At 44.3% G+C, this 26,357-nt stretch overlaps 1 protein-coding gene across 1 annotated transcript in view; it reads left to right on the forward strand.

Annotated features, from left to right (window-relative positions):
- Positions 1–25,118, forward strand: part of STAB2 (stabilin 2) — a gene marked incomplete at its 3' end in the record, with an annotated part of 73,889 nt that extends 48,771 nt beyond the window's left edge. Inside the window, exons 40-65 of the mRNA XM_009865696.1 lie at positions 1,518–1,591; positions 3,037–3,162; positions 3,699–3,772; positions 5,423–5,494; positions 8,155–8,274; positions 8,725–8,772; positions 9,899–9,982; positions 10,075–10,221; positions 10,615–10,744; positions 10,973–10,989; positions 12,007–12,066; positions 12,604–12,780; positions 12,863–12,952; positions 13,728–13,874; positions 15,065–15,121; positions 15,551–15,674; positions 16,709–16,858; positions 18,707–18,794; positions 19,153–19,280; positions 20,001–20,194; positions 21,203–21,344; positions 21,693–21,826; positions 22,909–23,074; positions 23,304–23,410; positions 24,063–24,182; positions 24,960–25,118. Coding sequence (XP_009863998.1) covers positions 1,518–1,591; positions 3,037–3,162; positions 3,699–3,772; positions 5,423–5,494; positions 8,155–8,274; positions 8,725–8,772; positions 9,899–9,982; positions 10,075–10,221; positions 10,615–10,744; positions 10,973–10,989; positions 12,007–12,066; positions 12,604–12,780; positions 12,863–12,952; positions 13,728–13,874; positions 15,065–15,121; positions 15,551–15,674; positions 16,709–16,858; positions 18,707–18,794; positions 19,153–19,280; positions 20,001–20,194; positions 21,203–21,344; positions 21,693–21,826; positions 22,909–23,074; positions 23,304–23,410; positions 24,063–24,182; positions 24,960–25,118 — 2,935 coding nt within the window. The remainder of the gene's footprint in view (positions 1–1,517; positions 1,592–3,036; positions 3,163–3,698; positions 3,773–5,422; positions 5,495–8,154; positions 8,275–8,724; positions 8,773–9,898; positions 9,983–10,074; positions 10,222–10,614; positions 10,745–10,972; positions 10,990–12,006; positions 12,067–12,603; positions 12,781–12,862; positions 12,953–13,727; positions 13,875–15,064; positions 15,122–15,550; positions 15,675–16,708; positions 16,859–18,706; positions 18,795–19,152; positions 19,281–20,000; positions 20,195–21,202; positions 21,345–21,692; positions 21,827–22,908; positions 23,075–23,303; positions 23,411–24,062; positions 24,183–24,959) is intronic.
- Positions 25,119–26,357: the final 1,239 nt, after the last annotated feature.

The following is a 26,357-nucleotide window of genomic DNA, read 5'->3' on the forward strand; positions in this document are numbered from 1 at the left end:
ATGAAAGCCACTTATTTTGAGGAAAGGGGAGAAAAAGGGGATCCCTCGCAATGCAAAAAGCATAATCCATCTCGCTCTTTATGAGGACTTCTCAGCAGGATAGAAAACACTCATGTTTTCTGCCAAAGAAATTATGAGCAATGTTAATGTAACATATTCAGTGATGAAGCCAAAAAGTTCAAAATATGCATGTTAAAATGGGAAACAAATGGGATATTTTTATACTTTTTTGGGGGGTGGGGGGACAGAAGTAAGACATCCTACCACACAGTACACAAAGAATTGGAGCTTGCAGCACTAAAGGGAACAGGAGGCCAGGGCAAGACTAATCACAGCAGTGGGTTTCTGTGGCAGGCTTTATCTGCTCCTCCTAGTTGCCCCATCCACCACCATACACATAACAGAAATGCCATCAGCACTAGGGACTTTACCAAAGAGAACTGTATTTGGCAAGAAATAGCTCTCCTCTTCACAACAAAATATTACAAGTTTTAAAAAAAAAAAAATTGCTCTCACCACTAATACTGGGATAATAACTAGTTTTCAGAGGAGCAAGTCACCTCCATCAAGCCATGTACTGAAGTGCACCCAATCCCCATCATTGACCAGACAGCAAGATTTGCATTATCCAATACATTTTAAAAAACCCAACAAAGATGGGTGGACAGTCTCTTTATTTTCAGACACAGCTCTTCTGGAGGAACAGAGAAACTAAAGGAGCAAATCTCCTTTTATCCAGATATTGATTGTTCTCTCCCACCGTGTGTTTGGCCACTGCAGCTCACAGAAAGGATACTTTACCAGGGTTTTATTTCTGGCAAAATTCCACCCTCAGATTTGCTCAGGGGTATCCCACACATGCTAGCATCAAGCCTGTATTTCTGACAAGCAAACTATTCTTCTCTTGAGCCTTATACATCCACTGCTGTACTCCTGAGGGTACAAGGATAGGTCTAGGCATGGCAGGAGTTGGGGAAAAGGATAGGGTTGTACTGGCTGCGTTGTGACATTGTCCCTGGCTGACAGCAGGGAGCAATCCCTTTATTATACAGAGCTCATAAGACAGTAAACCCACGCTTGCATACAGAAGACCAAACTGGGGGGGGAGGAAATTAAAAACAATCTGAACCCAAAGGACTCGGAGGCTCAGATGCCTGGCTCCCACCCCCATGTGTCAGCTCTGCTGCAATACTCAATAAATTGTGTGCACACGAACAAAAAATTTTGCTCAGATTTTAGGTGAGCGGGCATGCAACTTCTGGCGTTCCGCACAAGAAAACAGAACACAATAACCAAAGCATGCATCTTTAATACTTCAAATAGTAATATCCAAATGGCATTTGGAAAGCTTGATCTGACTAAATCCATTTTAATGGTTGTAAATACATCATACTGTATAGTTAAATGCCTTGTTATTTCTATGCAACATTACCTTCAGAACAACACATAAAAATAGGGGCCGTACAGAAGACTTGACTGCCTTTTTTTTTTTTTTCCTCTTCTTTTTACTTCTTTAGCTGCCTTCTATCAAATGGTACTGCCTATTGCAAGTGTGCAGCTGGGTTTACAGGGAACGGGACATTCTGCACAGGCAAGTGGACTTTGTTTCTTCCCTTTTTAAAGACAAAAAAAGGACAAAACAAAAAGGAAAAAAAAACATGCTTGAAGCACTCTGTGGTCACAGTGGAGCTGGTGAGAGAAGAGCACTTCCCTACGTACGAGTTAAAAACAGGAATTGCTGCCAGTTTGCTCAGAATGAATAAAAGCCCAACAGGTGCAGATTCATAGCAAACAAAGGGCTCAAAATCTCCAAGCTGCGAGGCATTGTGCTAAGGGAGACCAGAGAAAAGGGAACATGCTGTGCACAGCCCAGGCCCCATTGTTTGCAGAGTAATGAAACCTGGATTATGACTTTTACTCCTTTTCCCAGCAAAGACGGGCCAATTCAGGGCACAATAGCACTTCCAGCTATTGGAAGCTGCATAGCCCTACCATTTCCTCATCTTTCTGAACTTGTGCAGAGAGATCCTCAGAAATGGGAAATAGCTGCTTATCCTAGGTGTCCCTCCGAGACTCTGGGATATCCAGATTTACGAAACAGTCCATTTCCAGCTGCAGTGATTGTAATTTATTTTACAGTTTTTTTTACTTAATTCTTAACTGATTAAAATACTAATGCTTTTGAGAACAGAAGCGCATTTGTCTACTCACAATGGCTGGCAGGGTCCTAACCCAAGATTTTAGCATTCTTACTCTGGCTACTTTCATTTTCTCTCCTGGCACAAATCAACAAAACTCATTTTAATTTACTAGTGATAAATTCACCATGTGCAGGAACAGCTGCATAGTGGCTCTGCACTCATCCTTATTCCTCTATACAGGATGTTCCTGTGCAAAACCTGTTAGAGTACCAAGTTATCTCCCCAGCTGGCTGACAGAGCTGCTGAAACAGCAATTTGGAACGATTTGAGGCAAAAACTCAAACAATGTTTGGGCTGATTTGATTCACAATGAAGATCAGAAAAGGCTTCCTCTCTGGGTAGCCCAAGCAAAGTCAATTTGTGAGCCTCTGGCTCACCTGGAGTCAGAGAAAAGACATGAGTATCCATTCGAATTAAAAACCAGTTTTTGTCACAGGAAACTGGGTGGTGTTACACTCTAGACCTCCTGCAGGAAATGTCATATGACCTGTGCGCAGAAAAAGGCAAGCTAAGGGAAAGCTTCAAATGGCCATTTAATCTAAAGAAGAATGCAAAGGCCCCTTTTTGGTGCTTGGCTGAAGTGGGCAGAACCACAAGACTGGAAGTTAGTGAAAGTCAGTCCTGGATGAAATCTTCCAGATCGGAAGCATCTTCTCACCTTTCCTTCTTGTAGTCAATAAGATGTAGTAAATATCTGGCACTGGTGAAGTCTGTGGCCTCTTAAATCAGAAAGATTCAGAAAAATGTTAGCAAATCCCATTAAAGCATAAAGACAGCTTCACCTGAAGAGCCATTTAAGCATATTGCATTAATCTGGGTTGCTGTCACTGTTCAGCCATCGATGCTTGTGAGACCAACAATGGCGGCTGTTCTGCCAAGGCAGAGTGCAGAAGAACAACACCTGGCAACAGGGCGTGTGTCTGCAACGCTGGGTACACCGGGGATGGAATAGTCTGCATTGGTAAGTGTTTGCAATGCCTCATATATCACATGGAGGAAAATTACAGGAGTGAGTTTTCCTGTACGTGGATGATCCTTCTTCCTCTAGAAGTAGAAGTTTCCTGATACTATAGACCCCGATGCCAAAGGCATCTCTACCTGCCAGGTGGCTGATGCTATCTGGCAAACTGTGCACCTACAGCCATGTGGTGTGACAACAAAGCTTACTGAAAAAGATCTTCCTCTCAACAAGGATAAGCCCATGTTCAGCACCTTGATACACTTTTGCTCCTTTGACCATTGAATGCTTAAAAGACATTTGGACCCTGTTGTACCATACCTGCCCAGGTATGTGTTTAGAAATGCTGATGGAGGGTTTTAGCCTTCACCAAGACAACTGCAAGATCTACACAGAGACACCAAGTAGCTAAAGGAGGAGGTTTCATTGATTCACAGTTGACATAAATCTGCACTCCAAGCATGCTTTACTTAAAAGTCTCCCTTCCTGGGATTTCAGAAATCACTCTTTTTATATTATACTGTTACTGTTTTATAAAGAAATCAACCCTTGTCTGGAGAGCAACGGTGGATGCGATAGAAATGCAGAGTGCACACAGACTGGACCCAATCAAGTGAGTACTTTGTCAGTGCAGATAAATAAGACTGGCCAACTGTTTACAGCTGGGTTAAAAAAAAAAAAAAAAAAATATTTTCCCATCTCCACTTTGTTTCTAAATGGAAAAGTAGATTTCATAACAAAAGTTCTGAAAAGTATATGCTTCCCTCAAAAAGGTATTTGAAGGGGATTGTGGATAAAGATGAAAAAATGAATTTCAGTAAAAGAAATGCAAAACTGCAGAGGAAAGCAGTGTTTTGCTGTTTGAAGCAGTTGTTTTTCTCCTTTGGAAGGCTTTGATGTGACAACCTGTCAGTTTGAAAGTATTGCCGGAAAATGTTTCTTTCATCTTTATAGAAACTGTTGACGGAAAAATTCCATTTCAGATTAGTCCTTCTCCCAGCATAGCTCAAACATATTCACCAGGAAACAAAACGGACTGAATCATGGTTATTATATAGATGTTAGAGCATACTGGCATCCACTCCCTCCTCTGTTGTTCTTCATCTCCCATGCAGAAGCACCACATACTCTTCAAAGAAAAAGTAGTATGAAGGGAAAGGAGAAACAAACCAGCCCAGGCAATCGAGAGACACAGATTAGTTTTTCTATTTTTAGAACAGATTCAGAAGCAGCTGAACACCCTAACTGCAGCATTTCATATTGTCCCCCCAAAGCCATTACTGATCAGTTAACTCTTTGCTTTGACTGCCATTTGCAAGCCACTACACTTCTGGTGGAAGCACGGAGCCACTTAACTGCTTCCTCATCCCTCTAGGCAGGATAAGTTACGGCTCTTTTCTTCCATATAACCTCACTGAGGTTAAAGGTGGTAGCTACATGATTATTTAGATTTCCTTACCCATGGGAAAATAGTTAACAATAATAAACTCCACCACTAAAATCCCTGTGCAGCAAAGCCAAACTCAGAGTACAGAAATGCATCTGCTTTCTGTAGGGCTTTGAGTCATCCAAGTACATAAAACCCTGCTACTACACCACCTAGCAGTTTTACTTCTGCTGCAGAAATCTCCTACGTTAAATGTAAATTCAAAATTGAGAATCCTTAAGGAGTGAATCGAAGAGAAGGGCAAGTCATTTCTTTGCAGCCATGTTAATTTTTTTCATCTGTATGACAACCGCAAGTGCAAAACAGAATAATTATGATGTAAGTATCAAATCTATCACCATTGCACAGGAAGCTGTCGGTAACACCAACACACAATTCCATGTGTGTTTTGAAGGTATATTTCACCACTTTAAAGAAAAACACAAGGGAAGAGAAGGGAATACCAATCTATGCAAATAAAATGAGGGAAACAAGTTAGGGGTTTAGCCTGTTTTGCCAGGAAGATGACCATGTGCCGATGTCAGAGGGGTCATTTCAAATGACTGGGTCAGAAGAAGAGACACAAGAGATGGGTACGGAGGGAAAGGGCAGACAAAGCCTCTTGGAAATTGTTATTCCCCAATCTCAGTCAATGGTTGCTTATGATGGCTAAGAAACTGCTGCAGGAAAGATGATGTAATTTTAGTTTAATAAATTGTACACCGTATCACTATGAAATAATCTAGCAAGAGAAGAGTAAATTAAATGTAAGTGTGCTGAAAAAAAGAAATCAAACATCTTTCCATATTATGCATGTTTTCTGGTTTTGCTTTGTAGGCAGTATGTAATTGCTTGAAGGGATACTCTGGAGATGGTAAAAGATGCACATATATCAGTCTGTGTTCACAAGTAAGTATAGATATAGAGAGTATTTAAGGTCTTGTTATAATCGTTACACTTTCAGGTGTTGTATGCATTCAAAACCAAGTCAGGTATGCCCAGGATAAATTTATGTTAACTTAGCTAAGGTTTTTCATGTGCTTGGCTCAGTACATGTTTCAGTGCTGTCCCTATTTTAGAAACGAACTATTCAGTAAGGGCTTTTCCTGGACCACAGCATGGACATAACACAAGTCAGAGTGCCCAGATTCATTAGAGAGTCTTAAAAAAACCCACTTCAAATCAGATCTAGAGAAACAAACTCTGGTTTGTAGTGGTAAAATGCAAGTTGTATCTTCTCAGCAAATTTTTTGTCATTGTTCGAGTTCATATAACAAATCCCACCATCTAAATTTGGGACAGAGGGCTTACCAACATTCCAGTATTTAGGAGAAAAAAAAAAAAACAACAACACAAACAAACGGTTTCTAGGCAAGGCAATTAAGGAGCTTTGTTAAAATTATAAGAAAGGGGAGTGTGATTTACCACACATTACCTGTAATAACAACAAAAAACAAATCTACAGTTCAGGTTTTTGATGCTCAGGGGGCAGTTCTAGCTGTTCTAGGAGCCAGGTGGTTGGGAACTAAAAAGAATAACCTATAGTAGATCAAAACACCCATTCATTTGTAATATTCTCCTGTCATTAAGTCCTCTTGCGTGATTTGGGACCGTATCTCTGCAGCCTGAACAAGAGAAATGACCAAGTGCCAGCATATACATCCCCCTCTCAGTCTAGAATTTTTCTAGACTAATTAGACTCTCAAGGTCTCACATTGCTGCACAATTACCTGTGAAGTCCACGTTGGGGCAAAGAGATGGTCAAGGGACTGGGCTCCCTGGCATTGATGTTTCCAGCGGAGGTCCCAGCCTGTAGGCTCACCCAGGAGAGAGCTCCCATGGGGCAAGACAAAGAGCAGAGCCCCACAGCCCCTGGGCCACGCATAGGCTGCATGCCAAGCGCATCCCTCTGGACCTGTAATCCAGGATGGCAACATTGCAAACTGCAGCAGAGGTGGCCTAAGTGAACGGTGAGATAGAGCAGGTGAGGTGATGGGTGGGAGAATGGAAACCTGTCTTGATGGGGAGGTTAAAGGGGAGGAAAAAAGACAATAAAAAAAAAATATATAAAAAGGCAGAATTCTCCTCACTGTCCATTTCCCTTATTTCCCTACCCAACGCAGGGCTTCCCAAGGCATTGCTCATTTTGTCCCTCACTATTGCTGCAGGCTGAGAAACAGCCACATCGCTTTTGCACGAGCTAGCTCACATACTGCAAGCAACGTGGTTTTCTGCGCCAGCCCCATCGCTCTGCTTCTTGGCAAGCTGCAGCAGGGATGTATCCACTCTCCCAAGCACATTAATCCTTTGTGCTCCGAGTGCAGTGGCAATAATTCTCGCCCTCTCAGTCTGACCTGTCAGCAGAGTTTCTCTAACCTTGAAAGGTTGCAGAGATTAAAGAGCAAGGATAAAAACAGAAGCTGGAGGAAGGGGAGCTCAAAGTTACGATCTACTGCTTCCCATGGTTTTGTATGCTTTTGCCTTTCCCTATGCCTTGTTCCAGCAACTTTACTTCCAATCAGCTAGTTAGACAGATAGATAGTCTTATGTTAGTGTTACTGCCAGACCTGATACTAACCTGCCTTCACTTTAGCAAACCTCCGTGCAGAAAAGCACCTATGATAAACCCAAGATTGCCAACAGTCCACCTAAAGCTAGCCAAATAAACAGCACGTGCACCCAAACCCACCAGTCTGGCCCCACTAGTAGCTCCCAAAGGAGCTTCTGCTCCTGTTTGTAGCTCAGGAGGAAGGATCCTAAAAATGACGGAGAACAGAAAGGACACCATGAAACAAGCATAAGGCAAGAAAACAAGATGGCTTCTCAGTTTTTCCTGATTTGCTCTCAAGTCCAGGATAGAAACTTATTTGCAAACTGACATGTTAACTGGGGAGCATGTACTTGGGACTCTGAACCCCAGCATGTCTCTCCTGGATGAGGAACATCTCCCCTTAGCACAGAGAGCTTCCTGGAGGGAGGTGGCCAGGTGAGGTGCATCCTTGCTGCTCCAAGCCTTAGGTCACCCTGGTGATGCACCCAGGGGCAGACAGGAGGTGTTTCAGAGGACAGCCCACATGGCTGGTCCATGTTCCAGCTGGCCTGCACCATCAGACAGACAAAGAACAACAAAAAGTCCTACGGCTAACGCTCCTCCAGAAATCCAAGCTCCTGGCTCCATAAAAGTGATTTACAGCTATAAATAGTTCCTTTTGGTGTAAGTCAATGCTGCCGTGCCTCATCCGCAAGGTCCAGAATGAAACCTGCCTGGAAAAGTTTCAGATCCTTATAGCACCATGAACTGAAGATATAAGGAAGGAATCAAAACTATATCCTCTGCGTAAATGGAAAATTATTTCTTATGAACCTTAAATGCTCTTTACTTTTTGCAAGAAAGTATATATTGCCAGAAGTTCCAGTAAATTCTGGTTTCAAAAAGATGTTGAGATTAAGCCTTTCTAAGCTATATGCATTGGGACAGTGTGGGACAAGGGGGAGGAAGTGGTGAACTAGAACTGTTCTGTACACCTGGCAATGAAGGAATTACATGTTTTAAATTTTGACCTTACAAGAATAATGGAGGCTGCAGTGAATTTGCCATTTGTAATGACACCGAGCTGACAGAAAGGACATGCACCTGCAAAAAAAACTACATTGGAGATGGATTTAAGTGCCGAGGCAATATCTTCCAGGTAAAGTGCTGAATGTGCTTGCTATTGCTTATTTTTCTTCAGATAGCTATTTAGTACAGTGATTGTCTCTTGAAATATGTAACTTTTTTCTTGAACTAGCTGCTAAGTTTGCAGTAATTCCAATCCAAGAAACCAGGAATAGGAACAGGATGGTGCAAAATAACCTCACTTGCCTCCAAAAGAAAAAAAAATCAACAACAAAACAACAACAAGAAAAAAGTTACAACCATTATGACCACAGTACTAGGGAGTTAATACTTATGCTTTTAGGTTTCAAAGAAGCCTGTTCTTTGATAGAGCCAGGTAAGAAAAGAAAGGAGTAATGCAGATGGGCAACATCTATTTTAAGACAGAAGTTCTCTTTCTTTTCCAAGTGCTGCATTTGGTTTTACTCCACAGAGGTTGCCCAACATTTGCAGCACTGTTATAAAGTCTTGTTCTTGATTGCAGGAACTTCTCAGGAACTCCAACACATCTAGGTTTTATTTCCATTTAGAGGTAAGAAAAGATCAAGTACTCTTTTTTTTCCTTTTTTTTTGGGGGGGTAGGGAGTGTTCTCTTTTTTTGCCTCGAGGATGGGGTGGGGAGCAGACATAAATCTGGAATCTGCTAACATCTTTTAACTTAACTGAAACTAATATCAGAGGTGCTAATCAGATCACTAATATCAGAGATACTCTGATTTAAACTATGAACTCTAGAGGATTAGTAATACAGATAAATACCCCAAGGAAACGTAAGGCCACCACACAAGGCATAAATCTGAAGCTTTCGCCCATTCACAGTCTGAGATATTCCAGCTCATCTCATTAATGTGAGCAAATACTACTTCTCCTCTACCCGTGCTGTATTTCCAAACTGAGATGCTGTTTTCAGTTGCCCCTTGGAAATGTCTCAGGATGCTTCTGTGTGTTGCTAAACAGGCAACGTGCAGCACCAGTTCTCGCTGCTTTTGGGAGACTGAGAGCAGTAACTCTCCTCTTATCCCAAGCCACAAGGCAGCCCAAATCTAGCTTGCTAGTCCAAAGATTCCTATTCCAGCTTTGATTGTGCTACAATGGTAAAATGATTGTTTCATCTCATTTTAGAAGAGCTCTCTTATCTTAGTTTGTCAGCAGTTATTGCAAAGTGCCTACACTACCCCAGGTCATTTGTCCTTCTAACAGTAATTAATCTATTCCGAGATACAAGCAACCACATTATCAGCTAAATGTGTGCACAAACACATGCATATATCCACTCTTGAGTATCTGAAGAGAAAAGGGCAAGGGAACATGAATAAACCCAGCAGGGAATAGCCCTCCTCCTTCCTCCTCACCGCTTAGTGTTCGTTGACAGCTTTCCTTCTTCTCCTGTTCATTATTTCAGAGGGAAAGGAGACTTGGCTATAAGCTAAAAATCTTCCACTTGATACCCAAGGGCAGTGGTGACAGACAGGGCTGGGAAGGGAACTCCACACTGTGCAAGAGTTTCTCTCATCCTCGTGTTGCAGGAAGGGGAACCCAGTATGCAAGGGCAGCGGGGCTGTTGCCACTACTTCCCACCGAGCAGGACTGTCCCTATGGCTGCATCACATTACATGCATTAACAACTCATTACTGCTTTGTCCTCTTAAATTTGGCAGGCCTTCTCTATCAGAGATATTGCAGGCCCTGGCCCTTTCACTGTGTTCGTACCTCGCACAGACATACTAAACAGCGACCCACGAGTAAGTAAGAGCACCAGAAGTTTTTGTTGAGCTGGCCATGAGTTTTTTGGTTCAGACACCTTGCTCAGCTGCTCCCCCACTTTCTGCTGCAGGTCAAGGACTGGATTGCCAAAGGAGTGATGGCTCAAGTCCTTCGGTACCATATGGTGGGTTGTGCCAGTCTGCTGTACAGTGACCTGACAAGAGTCACCAACATCACCTCTCTCCATGGGGACCCAATACACATCAGCTACTCTCAGGTAACAGAGTGTGAAGAGGCAGGGAACAATAATAAAGAAGTCTGCTCTCATTCAGCTTTTTAAAAAAAATCTGAATGGTTTCCTTTCCTCCTGTAATGCACAAAAATAAATAGCATTAAAAGAAGATGGCACATTCAGCTAAAGCATTTAGCACTTATCTGCTATGTGAAGAGTGGAGTTGTACAACCCTTGCTTTGACACAAGTTATTTTATCTTCAAACTCTGGATTTATGAGTAGGATGATAGTTTCAAAAAGCAAAGAGCAATTTATTAAAACTGCAGCTACTGGCTGTTCTAAAGAAAGGATTGTCTGGGCTCACTGTACCAAAGATATCTGCCATCAGCCTCATCCACTCACCAGATCCCACAGAAAATATGTTCTTGTCTTTCCAGAACTCGCTGGTTTTGAACAACAATGCTGAAATTATACTTAGTGATGCTGTTGGCACAAATGGTGTGATCCATGTCATAAACCAAATTCTAGTCCCATCACATATGCAGGATTTCCCCCTTAAGAAGGTATGTGCAGTTCATTGCCATTCTCAACCCAGGGGCCAAATGCCAGGTCTTGCACTTCAGCCACAACAATCCCCAGCAGAGCTACGGGCTTGAGGAGGAGTGGCTGGAGAGGTGCCAGGCAGAGAGGGACCTGGGGGTGTTGATGGACAGCAGCTGAACATGAGCCAGCAGTGTGCCCAGGTGGCCAAGAAGGCCAACGGCATCCTGGCCTGTATCAGGAATGGTGTGTCAGCAGGAGGTGAGGTGATGGTGCCCCTGTACTCGGCTTTGGTGAGGTTGCACCTTGAGTACTGTGTCCAGTTTTGGGCCCCTCACTACAAGAGGGACATTGAGGTGCTGGAGAGGGTACAGAGGCAGGCTGCCAAGCTGGTAAAGGGCTTAGAACATAAGTCTTATGAGGAATGGCTGAGAGATCTGGGGCTGTTTAGCCTAGAGAAGAGGAGATTGAGGGGAGACCTCATCGCTCTCTGCAACTACCTGAAGGGAGGTTGTAGAGAGGCCACGGTTGGTCTGTTCTCCCTAATTAAGACTGATAGGATGAGGGGAAAGGGATTTAAATTGGGCCAGGGAAGGTTCAGGTTAGATATTAGGAAGAATTTCTATACTGAAAGGGTTGTCAGCCATTGGAACAGACTGCCCAGGGAGGTGGTTGAGTCAGTCCCTGGAGGTGTTTAAGAGATGGATGGATGTTGCGTTGGGAGGAATCATCTAGTAGATTGATAGGGCTGGGACAAAGGTTGGACTCGATGATCTTCTAGGTCTCTTCCAGCTGATACAATTCTGTGATTCTATTCTATATGGGCTTTTTCATATAAATCATGTAAGTCATGAATCATGGGGTTTTACCTGTATAAATCCTGTAAGTCACAAAAAAAAGTGATACTAAAAAGACCTTAGATGAGCATTGTTCAACACCGCTGAACAGGTTAAACGTCGGTTAGAGCGTGGTGCTGATAACACCAAGGTTGCGGGTTTGATCCCCGTTCAATCCCCATGTATTGCCTGATCTAGTTCAGAGGCGTTCCTGCCCATGACAGGGAGGTTGGATTAAATGATCTCTAGGGTCCCTTCCAGCTTAAGCCATTCTGTGATTCTAATTACAGTCACATTAAGAACAGTATAAGAGGACTTATGCACAAAATTTTCACAGTGGTATTGATTTTATAACAAAAATTGACTTACAAGGTAAAGCAAGCTAATATCTGCTTTTTAAATACCCATGTAATGTGTTTATCAGATAAATTACTAAATATGTCTTTTTTGTAGGAAAGCCTTAAAATGGTTGCAGCCAAACATGGATACATCCTGTTCAGCAGTTTGCTAGAGGTAAGGACACAAGAGAAAGCAGCCATTGGGCAAAGCTTTTAAATACATTTCTTGAAGAAGATAACACAGACATGGCACATGACATCAGTGGCAGGATGGTGTTCAGTGGAGCCAAAAGGTGTGCAACACAGTACACAACCCTAGTCACCATGTAGTCCCTCTCCCACAGAAGGGGGGGGGGAATGACAAGCAGATCCACAGCCACCTTTCCCCCTCACTCAGCTCTGTCTCATCATATGTCAAATTACATGACCAAGGTTTAACCCATGTATAACTTTTTGAGCCCAAAGGTGGGCCATCAGCCTGGTTTTTGGTGGCCAGTCCTGGGTGATGAAGCACTTCTGAGAACCGAGTATGTAACTCAGCTTGGCCAGCTCAGCACAGGCATCTGTTTTTTAAGGTCATGGTGTTTGCAGGCTGGTGGCCAGGCAGCCCACAGGCCACTGCATCCCAGTTACACCACACATTCACCCTATAGGGTCAATGTCATTTTAGAGGGAGCAGTAATCCTCAACTCCAATTTTTGGTATATTGCAGAAAAACAACCTGCTCAGGCTGATCAGCGATCCTATTCACAAACCCGTCACGCTCTTCTGGCCCACAGACACAGCTATCCGTGGCCTGCCACAAGAGCAGCAGGACTTTCTCTTCAAGAAGTCCAACACAGACAAACTGGTGCAGTACCTCAAATTCCACATCATCCGTGATGCTGCGGTACGCTCTTGCTTTTTAAGAGCATTGCCAGTGTGGAGACATGTAAGCCCAGGCACATACATCTCCCTTCTTTCATTCCCAGGTGTTGGCCTACCAACTACCCCGCTCTACCTCTCTGAAGACCCTGCAGGGCTCCAACCTCAGCATCAGCTGTGGGGATAACAGGGAAATTGTAAGTGTTCACTCCGTTGGCACATTTACCCCTTGCCCCCTCTACAGGATCACCTCACGCAGACCCCACTGGGCCTGCGCAGTCCCTGGAAAGGGATCGGGCATCAAAGCTCAGTCGATCTTCTCCGGTCTATGCCAACAGCCACAAAACCAGGGCACCCACTCCAACAGATTCAGCCAACTAGATGCTTTGTAAGACTCTGTTTGGAGCTGTCATTTCCTCTGTTGTAAAATGCTATTTGTTCAAAAAAACAGCTCTCAATTATCTCAAAACTGAAATAGCAGCACATTTTAACTTCTCCTGCAATGAAATACACAGTGGAAAACTACCAAGATGAACCTGGCTTTGGCAAAAGCCCCCTGAAAGTAGCATCTGCATGCAAACTCTGATTTGTAAGTATTTACAAGCTAATATCGCAGGTGTGCACACAGCCTGTTAAACCAGAACAGCAGCACGTTTTATTTTGCAAATGTGCTTGTTCATACCCACATAATCCCTGACAAGCATCTGCCTCTGTAAATATGGCTAAACCTAAATGTGCATGAAGTAGACTTGTGGATATCATGATAGCATATTCTCTTGCCTTCAAGAAAGGAAAAAGATTTTCCCGTTTGCGATGTTACAGCATTCAGCTATTGGAAGAGAAGTGCCCAGATTGGTTTAGAGCAGAGGGAGGATTATCCCTGTAGCCCATGCAGGACCTGGATTCAGTCTAGCCCCGAGGAATATTGGCTCACGACTTGTCACACTCCCCTCTCCCTATCCCATCTCTCAGGGAGCACTTTTCCTGAACGACGGGCAGTGCAAGATCGTGCAGCGGCAGCTGGAGTTTGATGGGGGCATCGCCTATGGTATCGACTGCCTGCTGACCGACCCCAGTCTGGGCGGACGCTGCGACAGCTTCTTCACCATGGATTTCATGGTCAGTCCCTTTTTTGGTCTGCCGCTCTGCAAAGGCCAAATCCTGTCCTCAGGGATCACAGCAACTCACACAACAGCTTTGGCTCTACTAAGTCCCACTGCTTCAGGATGGCTTAACCTTAGCTCTAACCAATACAGCAGGTGAAGAAGTGCAGTGCAACACCCAGAATCCTGCATCCACACTAAGCAACATGTGAGATAAGCAGTCTCAGTCAAGAGCACCTTAGCAATCCCTGACCTGTTTTTAGTAATTTTTTCTCAGACTAGACCAGTACTTTACAAATACAAGCAGGAATACAAGCAAAGACAGATTTTTTCCAGCATGTAGTTAAGTTAATACATATTCACACTATGAATTTTGTCACAGAGACTACATTTACAAAGTTCTCGGCTACAAAGGAACAGCACTGCTGTCCCAGCTGCACAAGACATTAAGGACACAAGATAGAGAACTGTCTGGCCTGTTAGCCAGGCTCTCAGTCCCTCATGTTTGTTGTGTTCACAGAAATATCCTTTAGCACACCTGAACAGGCACTGTTAGTGTGAACTTTGATGTGTCCCACAAACGGGAAGTTCTGAAACCCACTTTGAAATGGTTTCAAGACCAAATTTACTTCAATTCGAATGTATGAAAAATTACCTAGGAATAAAAAAAAAAAAGGAAAAATCACACAGTCGATCTTTAAAAAGCTTACTGAAATTTGTATTTCAGTTATAAAACCAACACTTGTGCATATCTGATCTCCTCAGGTTACATTTTATTTCATGATTTGTTTAAATGAAACAGATATTTCCTCAGATCTGGTCAGCGCTTCCTGAGGAGTAATCATCTATCTCTACTCCCAATTAGACATCCAGATCTGATGCAGCACATGTTAATATTTGTTTGAAGAATATCTACTATTTTTTCCCTGCTTGTTTAAATCCAGAGCAAAGTTTCTTCTTCCAGAATTTATATTGTGACATCGAAACTAATTTCTTGCATTTCATGGCACTAAATTAACACAGCTATTCTGTTGTCATTCTCCCCTCTTCTTTCTCCAGAGTTCTTATAATACATTTCAAACATAATAAGCCTACACTCTGTTCATATTTGCTGCTCTCATTAAACAGACTCTTTGTCCATTTCAAATACCCTTTTGTTGTGATTATTTTAATATCTTTTTTTCTTTTCTGTTTTGTACAACACAGGGGCATTGTGTTAGCTGTTTCCATAATTCTAAATGTCCTCCAGGGGCAAAAGCAAAGGTAATAGATTAAAATATTGCATTTAAGAAACTAACCTGCTCTTCTCTGTACTTCACACAAGCAAACCAAAAGTAGTTGCTTTGAAAAAAATAAAAAGAGAACCCTCAACAGTGAATGCCATAAAGCTCCAGGACAAAGCTGTCCGCGAGCAAGCCCGTGGACATTGGTGGTGAGGGACACTTGTAGGTCTCACACAGCATCCACCGTAGCTGACCTCAGAGCAGCCCCTCCATCCTCATTAATGGTGCTTAGCAAGTTGGGAATCCAAGAGAAGGTGGGGGCCTCACACCTGCTCTCTTCATACATCACATTTGGATTCGACCTACATTGGGAACTATGCTTTAAAGAGGAAAAAACCCAAGCCTCCACACTGCACTCATCTTCCTCTGTTCTTCCCCCTCTCCCCGTGCTGGCACATGCAATGCCCAGGAAGGGATCCAATGGTGCACGTACGAGTCCTTTGGGCTGCAGAGGGATGGCTGCCGCAGGAGTTGCTCCATGGTCATCCACGTGGCCAAGTGCTGCAAGGGCTACTTCGGGCCAGACTGCCAAGGTAGGACTCCCCCTCCCCAAACAGAGCTGAGTGGCTGAGCTGAGAGAGTTGGGAGGGGGGACATGAGGAGAGACCGGCCACAAGATATGGGAACTCTGTTGCAAGAGCTGACATACACAGAAAGCATTACTGCTTTTTCTACTACAGATAACCTCTTCTCCACATTTTACAGCAGCTTTTAAACTCTGTGCTAGTAGCAAACTAAGTGAATGTTATAGCGACTACTCTGCTGTAACCAAGCCTACCAAGTCTTAATCAGTCACCAGCCCAGTTCTTTCAGCACGTCAGGTTCACAGCAGTGATACCAGGACATGCCAGAGACACAGTGTACAACTTCCCAGCCGCGTGCAAGACTGCACACCACTGGTATAGGCTCAGAAATTGTAGCTTTAATCAGGAATGAAACAGTTTGGGAAGCTTCATCTCCAGCTGCTTGTTAGCAGACATTAAGGCATTGTAAAGTCCTTCCTCTGCCCGCCCCACAGGGAGCAGCACTGAGGGTCTCACCAGGGCACACCTGGTCAGGATCTGGGTTAGGATCTCTATTGGCAGACAGGTCCAGGGACACATAGCCCTGCCAGCTCACTCTGTCTGGATTTCACAGACAGACACATGCAGGTCTCAAGCAATTCTGTCCAGTCCAGCCTGAGCTGCCCTTAGGACTCGCCATGGCAGCACACAGGCACACAGAGCTGCACAGACAAGGCTGGAACTAGGTAGGGGCTGGGCAGTGGCATTCACTGATGAGCCTCAGTGAGCAAGAACCCAGGTAACAGCACCCAGACCCAGGGCTGCAAGGGTCCACAATATTTTCTGACAGGAGTTGTAAAAATGCTTCAAGGAATTTGGAGCACAAGGCTTGCAGTCACAAGCGTCACAGCTGCTTTTGCTCACCCCAACGGAAACGCGTGTACAGGCCTTTCTCCCTTCAACAACTTTTACAGAACAATAAATAATGAACAGTGACAATGAATAAACATACGCTTGAGCTAAACATCCACTTCTTTCTTTCTTTTTTTTTTTTAACCTTTCAGCTTGCCCAGGGGGCTCAGAGACCCCTTGCAATAACCACGGATCCTGCGACGACGGGTACACCGGGACAGGAGAGTGCCGCTGCTACAGCGGCTTCAATGGGACTTCGTGTGAGCTGTGCTTGCCAGGCAGATACGGCTCCGACTGCAGGCGTACGTTCGTTTCCTTTCCACACTGTTGCCCACGTCACACCTAAACTATTCTGTCAGACGCAGGTTAAGTAAACCAAGAAACGCTCCCCTCTTTTAACACCAATATTTTGTGTTCTTCCTCTACAGAGAGAGATGGCACAAGGTCTCAGAAGGGAGAGGGAGAAGCAGGGGGAAGGGTTGGGGGCAGAGGCAGGTTCTCTGCAAGGTTCCTCCTGTACTTATGTGGTGCATGAGTAATAAGGAATGGAGACAGAGCCTCCGTCAACAAGCATTTTCAGCTACAACACAACCTCTCCCCCATATACCCATAAAGGTAAAGACAGCATTTAAGGGACATGGTTCCTTCAAGAATTGCAGGAGAGCAGGACCATATGATACTTTTACAGAAGAAAAGAAAAAAAGACTGAGATGAAGGCAATATGTGAGGAGGGACAGGAAATATCTTGCATAATCCATTTCCCTGTGGTTTTAAATGTAAACTAGGTAGAACCAGGATCAATATCAGCCTTTAAATCTACATGTTTTCCCAACATAAAGCCTTCAGATGGGAACCTAAAACTTTAACCCTTCCATCCTAGCCGTGTGTACCTGTAGTGCTTGTGATGCACATATGGTGGCGTTCAAAAACTAGATATCCTTGGAGTGGAGGCAAAACACTAGTCTTGGATACCAATGCTCTAGCGCATGCTTAGCAGCAATTTAATCAGATTTATAGCACAACATAGCATAAACTGGGTGAGCTGGTAGTCTCACCCAGATTGTGGTATCTAACAGAAAAAAAATGGTTTATAGCCCCTTCTCTTTAATGTCAGTCAAAAATTCAATAACCAGAGGTTAAAACTCCTTTTCAACAAGACCAGATGTTCATAGAATCACTTTCCCCACTCCCGCATAATTTTCCTCTTCAGACAACAATATTTCAAGACGAGGGATAAGGCAAGAAAGGATGTTACTTCATTACATTATAAAACAGAGAGCCACCAATAATTACTTCAGAAGAACTCCATGTGCAAGTTATCACAGGGCCCAAAGAGTGAGGAAAAAAACATCATCTATAGATTAAATCAGTCCCTTACGCTTCAGGTTGCAGGGCACAATGTATAAAAACAACAAAAGGAAATCAGAAGCTTTTAGTCAAAAAGATATCTAAAACCAGAAAACAAAAAGGAAGTAATTTGCCCATACTTTACAGCAAAGGTCACTTACCTCATATTTGGTTTCTTTACTTTCTCCCAAGCAACAAAAAAAGACACCCTCCCTACACACCTTCCTTCTCTGTGGCTAAAAACCTTCCCCACAACCAGCAGCTGCTACACATTAGGACAGAATCAGGCTGAATCTCAGCTCAGCCATTAACTCCTTTCTGCCACAGTTCGTTGTGAAGTTTGCTGCTCCATCACAACACAGATCAATACTCATTTTCAGAGGTACATCAGATGAATGATAGTTATAAAATCATCGGATCACAGGATAATTCAGATTGGAAAGGACCTCTAGTCCAACCCCTTGCTCAAAGGATATTCGTCTCAGAGCTCAAACCCAGTTGTTCAGGGTTGATCCTGTCTGGGCTTGCAAACCTTAAAGGATGGAAACTGCCCAACCACTCTGGCCCACTGTTTCACAGAATCATAGAATGTCAGGAGTTGGAAGGGACCTCTAGAGATCATCTAGTCCAACACCGCTTCCAGAGCAAGATGACTGGTCTTGTGGTGAAGAACCATGAGGTTAAATTTATCTAAATAACTGCTAGTATCCTAACTGACAGTCTAGGTAGTGTTTCTCTAAGGAAAGGTTTTCCTTTTTCCCAAAGGCAGCTCTGTAAGTGATCCCTCTGCGTTCTTTTCGCAGCCTGTGAATGCAAGACCAACGGGCAGTGTGACGAAGGGTACTCAGGAACAGGACGATGCTTCTGTGAAACAGGATGGACCGGCCGGCTGTGTGAAACCAAGCTAGGTCTCTGCCTCTTCTCCCCAGATTCTGTCACATGGAGCCACGGGTTGACAGCACTTGCAATTCAACAGACGGTTTGCACAGAGGAAAGACACAAAGGGTTAATAACATCAGAGGCCCTCACTGGAGGCTAAGGGGCTTTGTTCTCTGAATATGTCCCCTCCTGAAACAGGGGTATAAGTGCTTACCTCCCCTGTGGAGGGGCTTTGGGCTAGGTGAGGGAAGGTATCACCTCAGAGATAAGCAGCCAAAAAAAAATTCTTACATGTTTTCCAGTTAGCATGACTTTTTTTTCCTGCGTGAAACAAAGGCATGGCTCTATATAAACAGCATCTTCACCCCAGCTGTTCTGCCCTCCCCACAGCTCTACAGCCAGTGTGTTCCCCGAGCTGCTCCGTCAACGCCGTCTGCATGGAGAACAACACGTGCCAGTGCAGGCCATTTTACGATGGGGATGGGATCACTTGCACAGGTGAGCTCCCTTTTGCACAGAAGAGACTTAGCTAAAAAGTAAAATCACTGAACCGATTTGGTTCTGTTTAGCTCAAACCAGGACATTCTTGTACAAGACAGCAGGTTGTCCCCTCTTGCACATGCACTTGCAGGGTTACCATCCAGTATGAAGTGTTGCCTCTCAAACCGAACAACTTGCCTAGTGCAGCAAGTGAAAGAAAGTTAGGATATATACAGATCTAGTTTTTTTTTCTGAGGCGAGTGGCTGCTTCACCAGGCTTTACCAAGCAGGAGTATGAGCAAGAAGTGCTCTTTGGTCAGGATTTGGAGACAGCGGAGTTTCACTTAAAGGATTTTCTTTGATGGCCTTAGGCAAAGCAGTTCCCCAAGTAACATCACTGCAGAAACAGTCATTCGTTCTGAGCCAGGTATCTCACATTGCCTAAAGTCATCCTGGCCAGAGCAGAGTGCCCGAAAAGGCAGCTCTCTTGGGCCACTGAAAGACAAAGTAGAATCTCTTAGCCCAAGGATATCCTGACAAGGGCTTCAGAGCCTTAAAGGACAGCCTTCACACAAATTGAAGGATGCATCAGGAAACTCAAACAGGTGGGGTTTTTTCCCCAGACAAATGTTCTACTGTTTTTAGTATTCCTTAAAAATCTGGAGGTTGTTTGTATTTGGGAAGAATATGCTCTTTAAAAGCAGATTTTTCTCACCTGTTTTCTTTTCCTCTGTGCAGCTGCAGACCTTTGCAAGCAAAACAACGGAGGGTGCCACAGGATGGCTGAATGCACACAGCTTGGGGTGAAAGTCTTCTGCAACTGCCAGAAAGGATACAAAGGAGATGGCTTTACATGCCTTCCAATAAATCCTTGTGCTGATGGGTTCAACGGAGGCTGCCATGAGCATGCAATTTGCACTGTCATAGGACCTGTAAGTTGGATGATTTCAGCAAGGGAAGTGCAAGGCATTTCTTCCTGGCGCCAGCAGAAGTCCTTTCTCTGGCTGGATCACACTCTGTACCTCTCCAAGTCCCTGTTTTCCAAAACAGCATTTACATATCTCCAGCCTACTTTCCACATTGGTTTCGTATCCTTTCAGCTGAGGGGTGAGAAACAGTTTGACATCTTTGCTCTAGGCAAAGGGCTAGTGCAGCAGATGGGGTGTCTTGCATGTGTCATTTTTTTGTCCCCTTATTAGCTCTCTCTAATTGGATATCCCTATTTGCAATAGGAATTTGTTGGACTGAAACCAAATATATTTTGGAACAGGTGGGAGAATAGTGTCATTTGTTGATTGGCCAGACTCAGTTTAAAAATCTCTGCAGCCACATGATGATACAAATTCCTTATCCCACACAGTCAATGTTGTTGAGGAAAACTTGTGCTGATGACTTGATCTAGCATTTGCCCTGGTGGTTTTGGGATCACCTGCTCACTCCATTTTGAAGGCTTGCCTCATAGCTCTTCCAGGAGCTATCTAGAAAAGTCTTGCCCTTAGTCTGTTCCAGCTGCAGTCCCTGGATGTCCCCAACTCCTGCTTGTTTTATAATTCTCAAATTATTACTATCAATGGCCTGCTAAATTCCTTTCACACCCCCATGCCCAGTCATTTACATATCATTTTGACAGGTTTACCATCCGTTTTTGTTAATTATGTGTCATGCAAGTCGTATGTTGTTAGCTTTATGGATGGAATTATGCTTTGGTATTAATTCAGCAAAGCATCCAAGTGCATGTGTAAATGTTTTGCTATGTAGAATAAATGTCAGTGTCAGAGTTTGTGGTCTGTTGAATCAAAGTTGTTAGGAGCAACTTTCCTGTTTGTCCATTCCTGGCTATTTCAAGTGAAATTTTTCCAACAGCTCAGACTGTTGCTGGAAATACCACTTTTATGACAGCTAAGTACTTGGCTTGGCCTTTTTTATTCCTTTCTGACCAGGACAAACGCAAGTGTGAATGTAAAAATAACTACATCGGCGACGGGCTGAACTGCTCGGTGATGCAGCTTCCTCTCGACCGCTGCTTGCAAGACAATGGGCAGTGCCACCCCGATGCTGACTGTGCTGACCTCCACTTCCAAGGTGAGGGTGGCACACCATGCACACCCCGGGGCAGGGATATCCCCGTCCCTGTGCCACTGCATTGAAGCCAATGGCCAGGATCCTTACAGCATCCATAAACTCACTCAGTTCTCTTACTTACCTTGAAACAATAAGAAAATTAAAGCTAGGGCACATGCTTACACACTTTGGGATGCCAGACATATGAAGCAACATTATCAGGGCATTCCAGGTAGGAATGTCACCCCCAAGGGATGAATCTGTCCTAACTACATTTCACAAAAATCACAGGTATTTGTATGGCACAGTTGACCTCATCCAGACATGGAAACTCCTTCAGGAAGAGCTGGTTCTTCTCTCTCTTTGCAGATACCACGGTTGGGGTTTTCCACTTACGGTCCCCACGAGGACAGTACAAAATGACTTATGAGGAGGCGAAGGAGGCCTGTGCCAATGAATCAGCCACCATTGCCACATATAACCAGTTGATGTATGCGCAGAAGGTAAGGTTGGCTTGCTGCAGGAGGAGATCCCTGGAGCGGATCTAACCTCAGAGTAAATGGGGAGGGATGAGGCTGCTCTGTACTAATAAGCTTCGCCTTCCCTCCTTTCCTTCTCCCACGCCGTGTTTGGCTGTGAGCAACATTCAGTGCTTATACAGCACTAAAACCAATTGCCAAGTTCTTATTTCCAGTGATATTGTGGTAAGATGGTAAGTCAGGCTGACAGGGTGTTTTCATAGTTATTAGCACATCTTAAAGAAATGTACACTTCAGAACTATGCTTAGATTATTTTTAATTTTTTTATGTATAGCTCCAGGAATCTTTTCCCCAAATGCTATTAAGTTAGCAAACCAATTTCCACATTCTTCTCTTGAGTATGTTGTAGAGAAACATGGCTGACGTCAGTGGATGAGTATCACACACCTTGAATTTGTAAAATGTTTTGGAAGAGTGGGTCAGACTCACTGTGCCTTTCTGGCTCCTTCCTGTCTGCAGAAGGAAGGAAGACGCTCACCACTGAGAGACATATTTAGCAAAATGTGAAGCTGGATCACAGCCAGCACATAAACCTCCTTCTGTTGCCGAAGGAGATTCAGATTGCAGCCGGAGCTGCATGTCCCCTGTGCTCCATAGCCTAAATATTTCTCTCTAAGCAGCAAAGTCCGTGGTGGGGCTGGCTCCAGCATTCCTGGGGACTTATTTTCTGTGTTGAGCTGCTTTGTCAGACCTTCCCATACCAACAGAAGTTGGGCTGGCACACGGTAGGATTGCACATCCCCTTTGGCTTTCACAGCCACATCTGATCCTGCCTGGGATCCTGGGGTCTGGGAAGTTTTTTCTCAGGAAAGGCTCCTTTGGTCCACACAGACCTTTGGGAACCCCTGACGTTCAGAGAGGCCCCTGCCTCCACAGCACAAAACTCCACACTGGGCAGGCTGCAGGATGGACAGACCCTCCTCAGAGAGAGCGCTGGAAGGTCGGGTGCTGTCTGAGCACCCAGAGGGATTGTTCACTTCACCTCCAACCCCACCAGTCAGTTTTTCTTTCCATGTTTTTTCCCTTACGGCTTTGCTGGCTGCAGGCAAGGTACCACCTCTGCGCTGCCGGCTGGCTAGACGGAGAAAGAGTGGGCTACCCAACTGCCTTCTCCTCCCCAAAGTGTGGCTTCGGGTACGTTGGCATCGTGGACTATGGGAGAAGAGTCAACCTGAGTGAAACCTGGGATGTCTTCTGCTACCGAGAGAAAGGTAAGGCGGTGCTTTGCTGCATCCCTGTGCGCAAAGGGGAGCAGCAGCCCAAATTTCGGTTCCTTTGGTCAGCCACAGGTTGCTAGCTAACACTGCATAAACCTCTGCCTCTTTTAAACTTTATAAAAGAAATCTGTTGCCTGCAAGTTGTTTTTCAGACACAGGACAGCCTAAACCTTCCTAGCAAAGGACATGTGCCAACGTATCTATCTCTTTTTGCACCTTCCAGATGTGAACTGCACCTGCAAGCCAGGCTACGTGGGCGATGGCTTCTCCTGCAGCGGGAACTTGCTGCAAGTGCTGATGTCCTTCCCAACGCTGACAAACTTCTTGTCGGTACGGCCCATAGCAGCTCATTGCTTGGTGGAGTGAGCTGAGCAAAGCAGGCTCTGCTGTTGTTGTATCTCAGTGTTTGCTTTACTAGCACGGCAAATACAGGTAACACCAGCACGCCAGCAAAACGAGGTAGAGCAGTTCAAATCTGCACTGTCAAAATCAGAACTTAGTAGCTATTTTTCTAACTGCTTGCTCCAAAGAAGTTTTGTGGGTTTTTTTAAAACTCATTTGGAAATTAAATGCTACTGCAGGTTTAGCTTAAAAAGGATTCTGTACACAGCTGGTTCTGGCTTTCTAAGCACCACAAAGATTGAGGTGCTTCTTTGTAATTTTAATGGATTGCTGCTGGGGAAAAGGTAAAGTATTAAAAGGGTCCCTTTCTTGCCACTACTCAGAAAAGCATTATATGTGTAAGGAGCCTCACAGATGACAAGAGCTCCACTCTTGCAAGTCAGTTTAAGTTATGCTTGGCCAAATCAGCAGCTAGATCTATGTTTGAATGCAAACGTCTTCTGTAGTAACACTCTAGAGTTGGTTTGTGGCTATTAAGAGAAAATTTCTTCGTCTTCATTTATATAGTCTTATGTTTTCAGCTCCCTGCAGAGGAGTGAACAGTCACTCTCTAGTAAAGCTGAATTTTTTTTCTGTCTAGGACATCATGGCTTACTCCAACAGCTCTAGGAAGGGGAGAGAGTTCCTGCAGTACCTCACGGACTTGTCAGTGCGCGCCACTCTCTTTGCTCCACATGATAGCGGGTTAAGGGAAAATGAGGTCAGGGTGGTTTTTTCTCTTTTTTCCTTTCTTGTTTTAATAACACTTTTTAAACAGCCATTATGTTTTTTTGTATCCTGGTGAAATTTAAGTTTGAAAAAATAAGACTCTCAGTGTGACTCGACTTCTGTGTAACCCCACACAGTTTAAACTGTGCTTCTGAAAGAGGCGAGCTCATTGCTTCTATTTCTTTTCTGTAGTTGGCACTGTAATGTTATTGAGTATTCAAATTACTAGAGAGAAATTCTATCAGGGATTTTACTCACTCAGTTAAAAGGGAATCTATCTGAGATGAAGCCTTCTCTGACTTATTAACATGAAGCACAGTTATTTGAAGAAAGAAGAGCACAGCTTTGGTATTTCCCATGAATACATTAAAGGCATCTGTTCCTAGCTTTGTTTCTGTGCTTATCTCTCCCTCTCTCTCTTCCTTCCTTCCTCTCCTCCTTCCCACATTGTCTTTATGCCCTGGCTTGCATCTTCAAGCTGTTTGGAATATCTCTGAGCCTCATCCCTCCAGGTCATCCTACAAAAGAGCAAAATCTTTTGTCCTGGCCGAATCAAGGCGCTGCCTGCTGTAGGCAGTCACAGAGGCCAGCAGGGACGGAAGATCCCACTGTTTGCATCCAGATTTCCCATTAGCCTCTACCCTATATTGCACTTGCTGCAGCATTAATAGCAAAGAGGGAAAAAGGTCACAGGCACTTAGCCTACTTAGTAAATCCAGAGGATTAATGAGATCAGTTAACATTCCCTGTATTTTGCTCTCATTTACAGACACTTTCCGGGCGTGACATCGAGCATCATTTATCTACCACCAGCATAATGTTTTATGAGGACTTGGCCAACGGAACCACTCTTCTAACTCGTCTGGGGAAAAAACTCCTCATCACAAACACCAAGGGCCGGGAACACCAAGCCCCCACTGCTGAACAGGTACCTTTTTAATACATCTCCCACATTTGCACTTTTTTTCCTCCCTTACACTATACTCTGTAGTCAGGTGACACACTGACTCGGAGAGCAGTTTGGTAGGGTGGGCAGCAATGAGAGGCTGACTCAGAAGGCTCTTTCCTGCCCAGAGGCTGCAGGATAGCAGCAGGCAAGCCACAGATCTACAAGTTTGCAAAGGGCCAAGCTCTGATCTGCAAAACTTGAAGGAAACTGTTCAGGGGGCCTGCAAGAATGGCAAGATGGGGAGATGGGCTTGATTCAACCCTCCTCTCATCCTGGCAGGATTATGGGAGATGGCAGCATGATAAGGAGGAGAGATGAGAGGGGCAGCTTGTCACGAAAGAAAAGTGTTGGCATTTGCAAGATTTCTTGGTAACTTTCTGGGAGAGGCAGGAGACACGAGTATCCTTAGACGTTTTAGGGGAACACATCATTATCAGGTAAATACTCGCTGCCTGAGCTTTTCAAACTATCTCTGTGACAACAACCCCATGAGACTGAGGTTGGGATTCTGTTGTGGGTGATGCTGAATAGCTGGATATGAACAACAGAAGCCCTGCATATGTAGACTTGCAGTTAAAATGTGCTCTAAAGAATAGCACTGGACCCAAGAAAAGTCACGTGCCCAACATTGCCAACTACAGGGGAGGATTTTCACTGACACCAACAAGAAGGGGATAGGTGCTGCAGGCAGAGGTACACAAATGCCTCCTCTATTGCCTTTGCTCGCTTTTTCCTTCCCATTTCAGGAGAAACTCCTTTGCCATGAGAAATACCATTTATATTTTTAAAACCACCTTACACTGCAAACGCAATAACCACATTAACAAAGTATACCCTCATGAGAGATCAGGTGCACCAGCACAAGGCTTGTTAGCATGCAAGGAGCTCCTTTGGATCACACATTGATCTGATATTTGAGTTAGAAGACATTCTCCTTAAAAATCCTCCTTTCTTCAAAACCTGCCAGGAGGAGGCTCTGTGCCCATTAACACAAATCTTGTTCCTGCCCTTCAAAGCTGCTTGGAAATTTGTAGCTTTTCTTCTTCCCTGGAGGACCTGAGCAAGCCCTGGGTTCCTCTGGTGGCAGTAAAGGTCATTGGGGTGCAGCTGCTTTCCATGCATTCTCCAGGCAGCCAAGCACCTGCCTGTCCCAGGACACCCGGTTGGAGCCCACAAGCTTTTGCCCAGGTGCCATGGACTCCCTTGAGGGAAGAGATG

This window comes from Apaloderma vittatum, unplaced genomic scaffold (genome assembly GCF_000703405.1).
Source record: "Apaloderma vittatum isolate BGI_N311 unplaced genomic scaffold, ASM70340v1 scaffold2873, whole genome shotgun sequence".
Lineage (NCBI taxonomy): Eukaryota > Metazoa > Chordata > Aves > Trogoniformes > Trogonidae > Apaloderma > Apaloderma vittatum.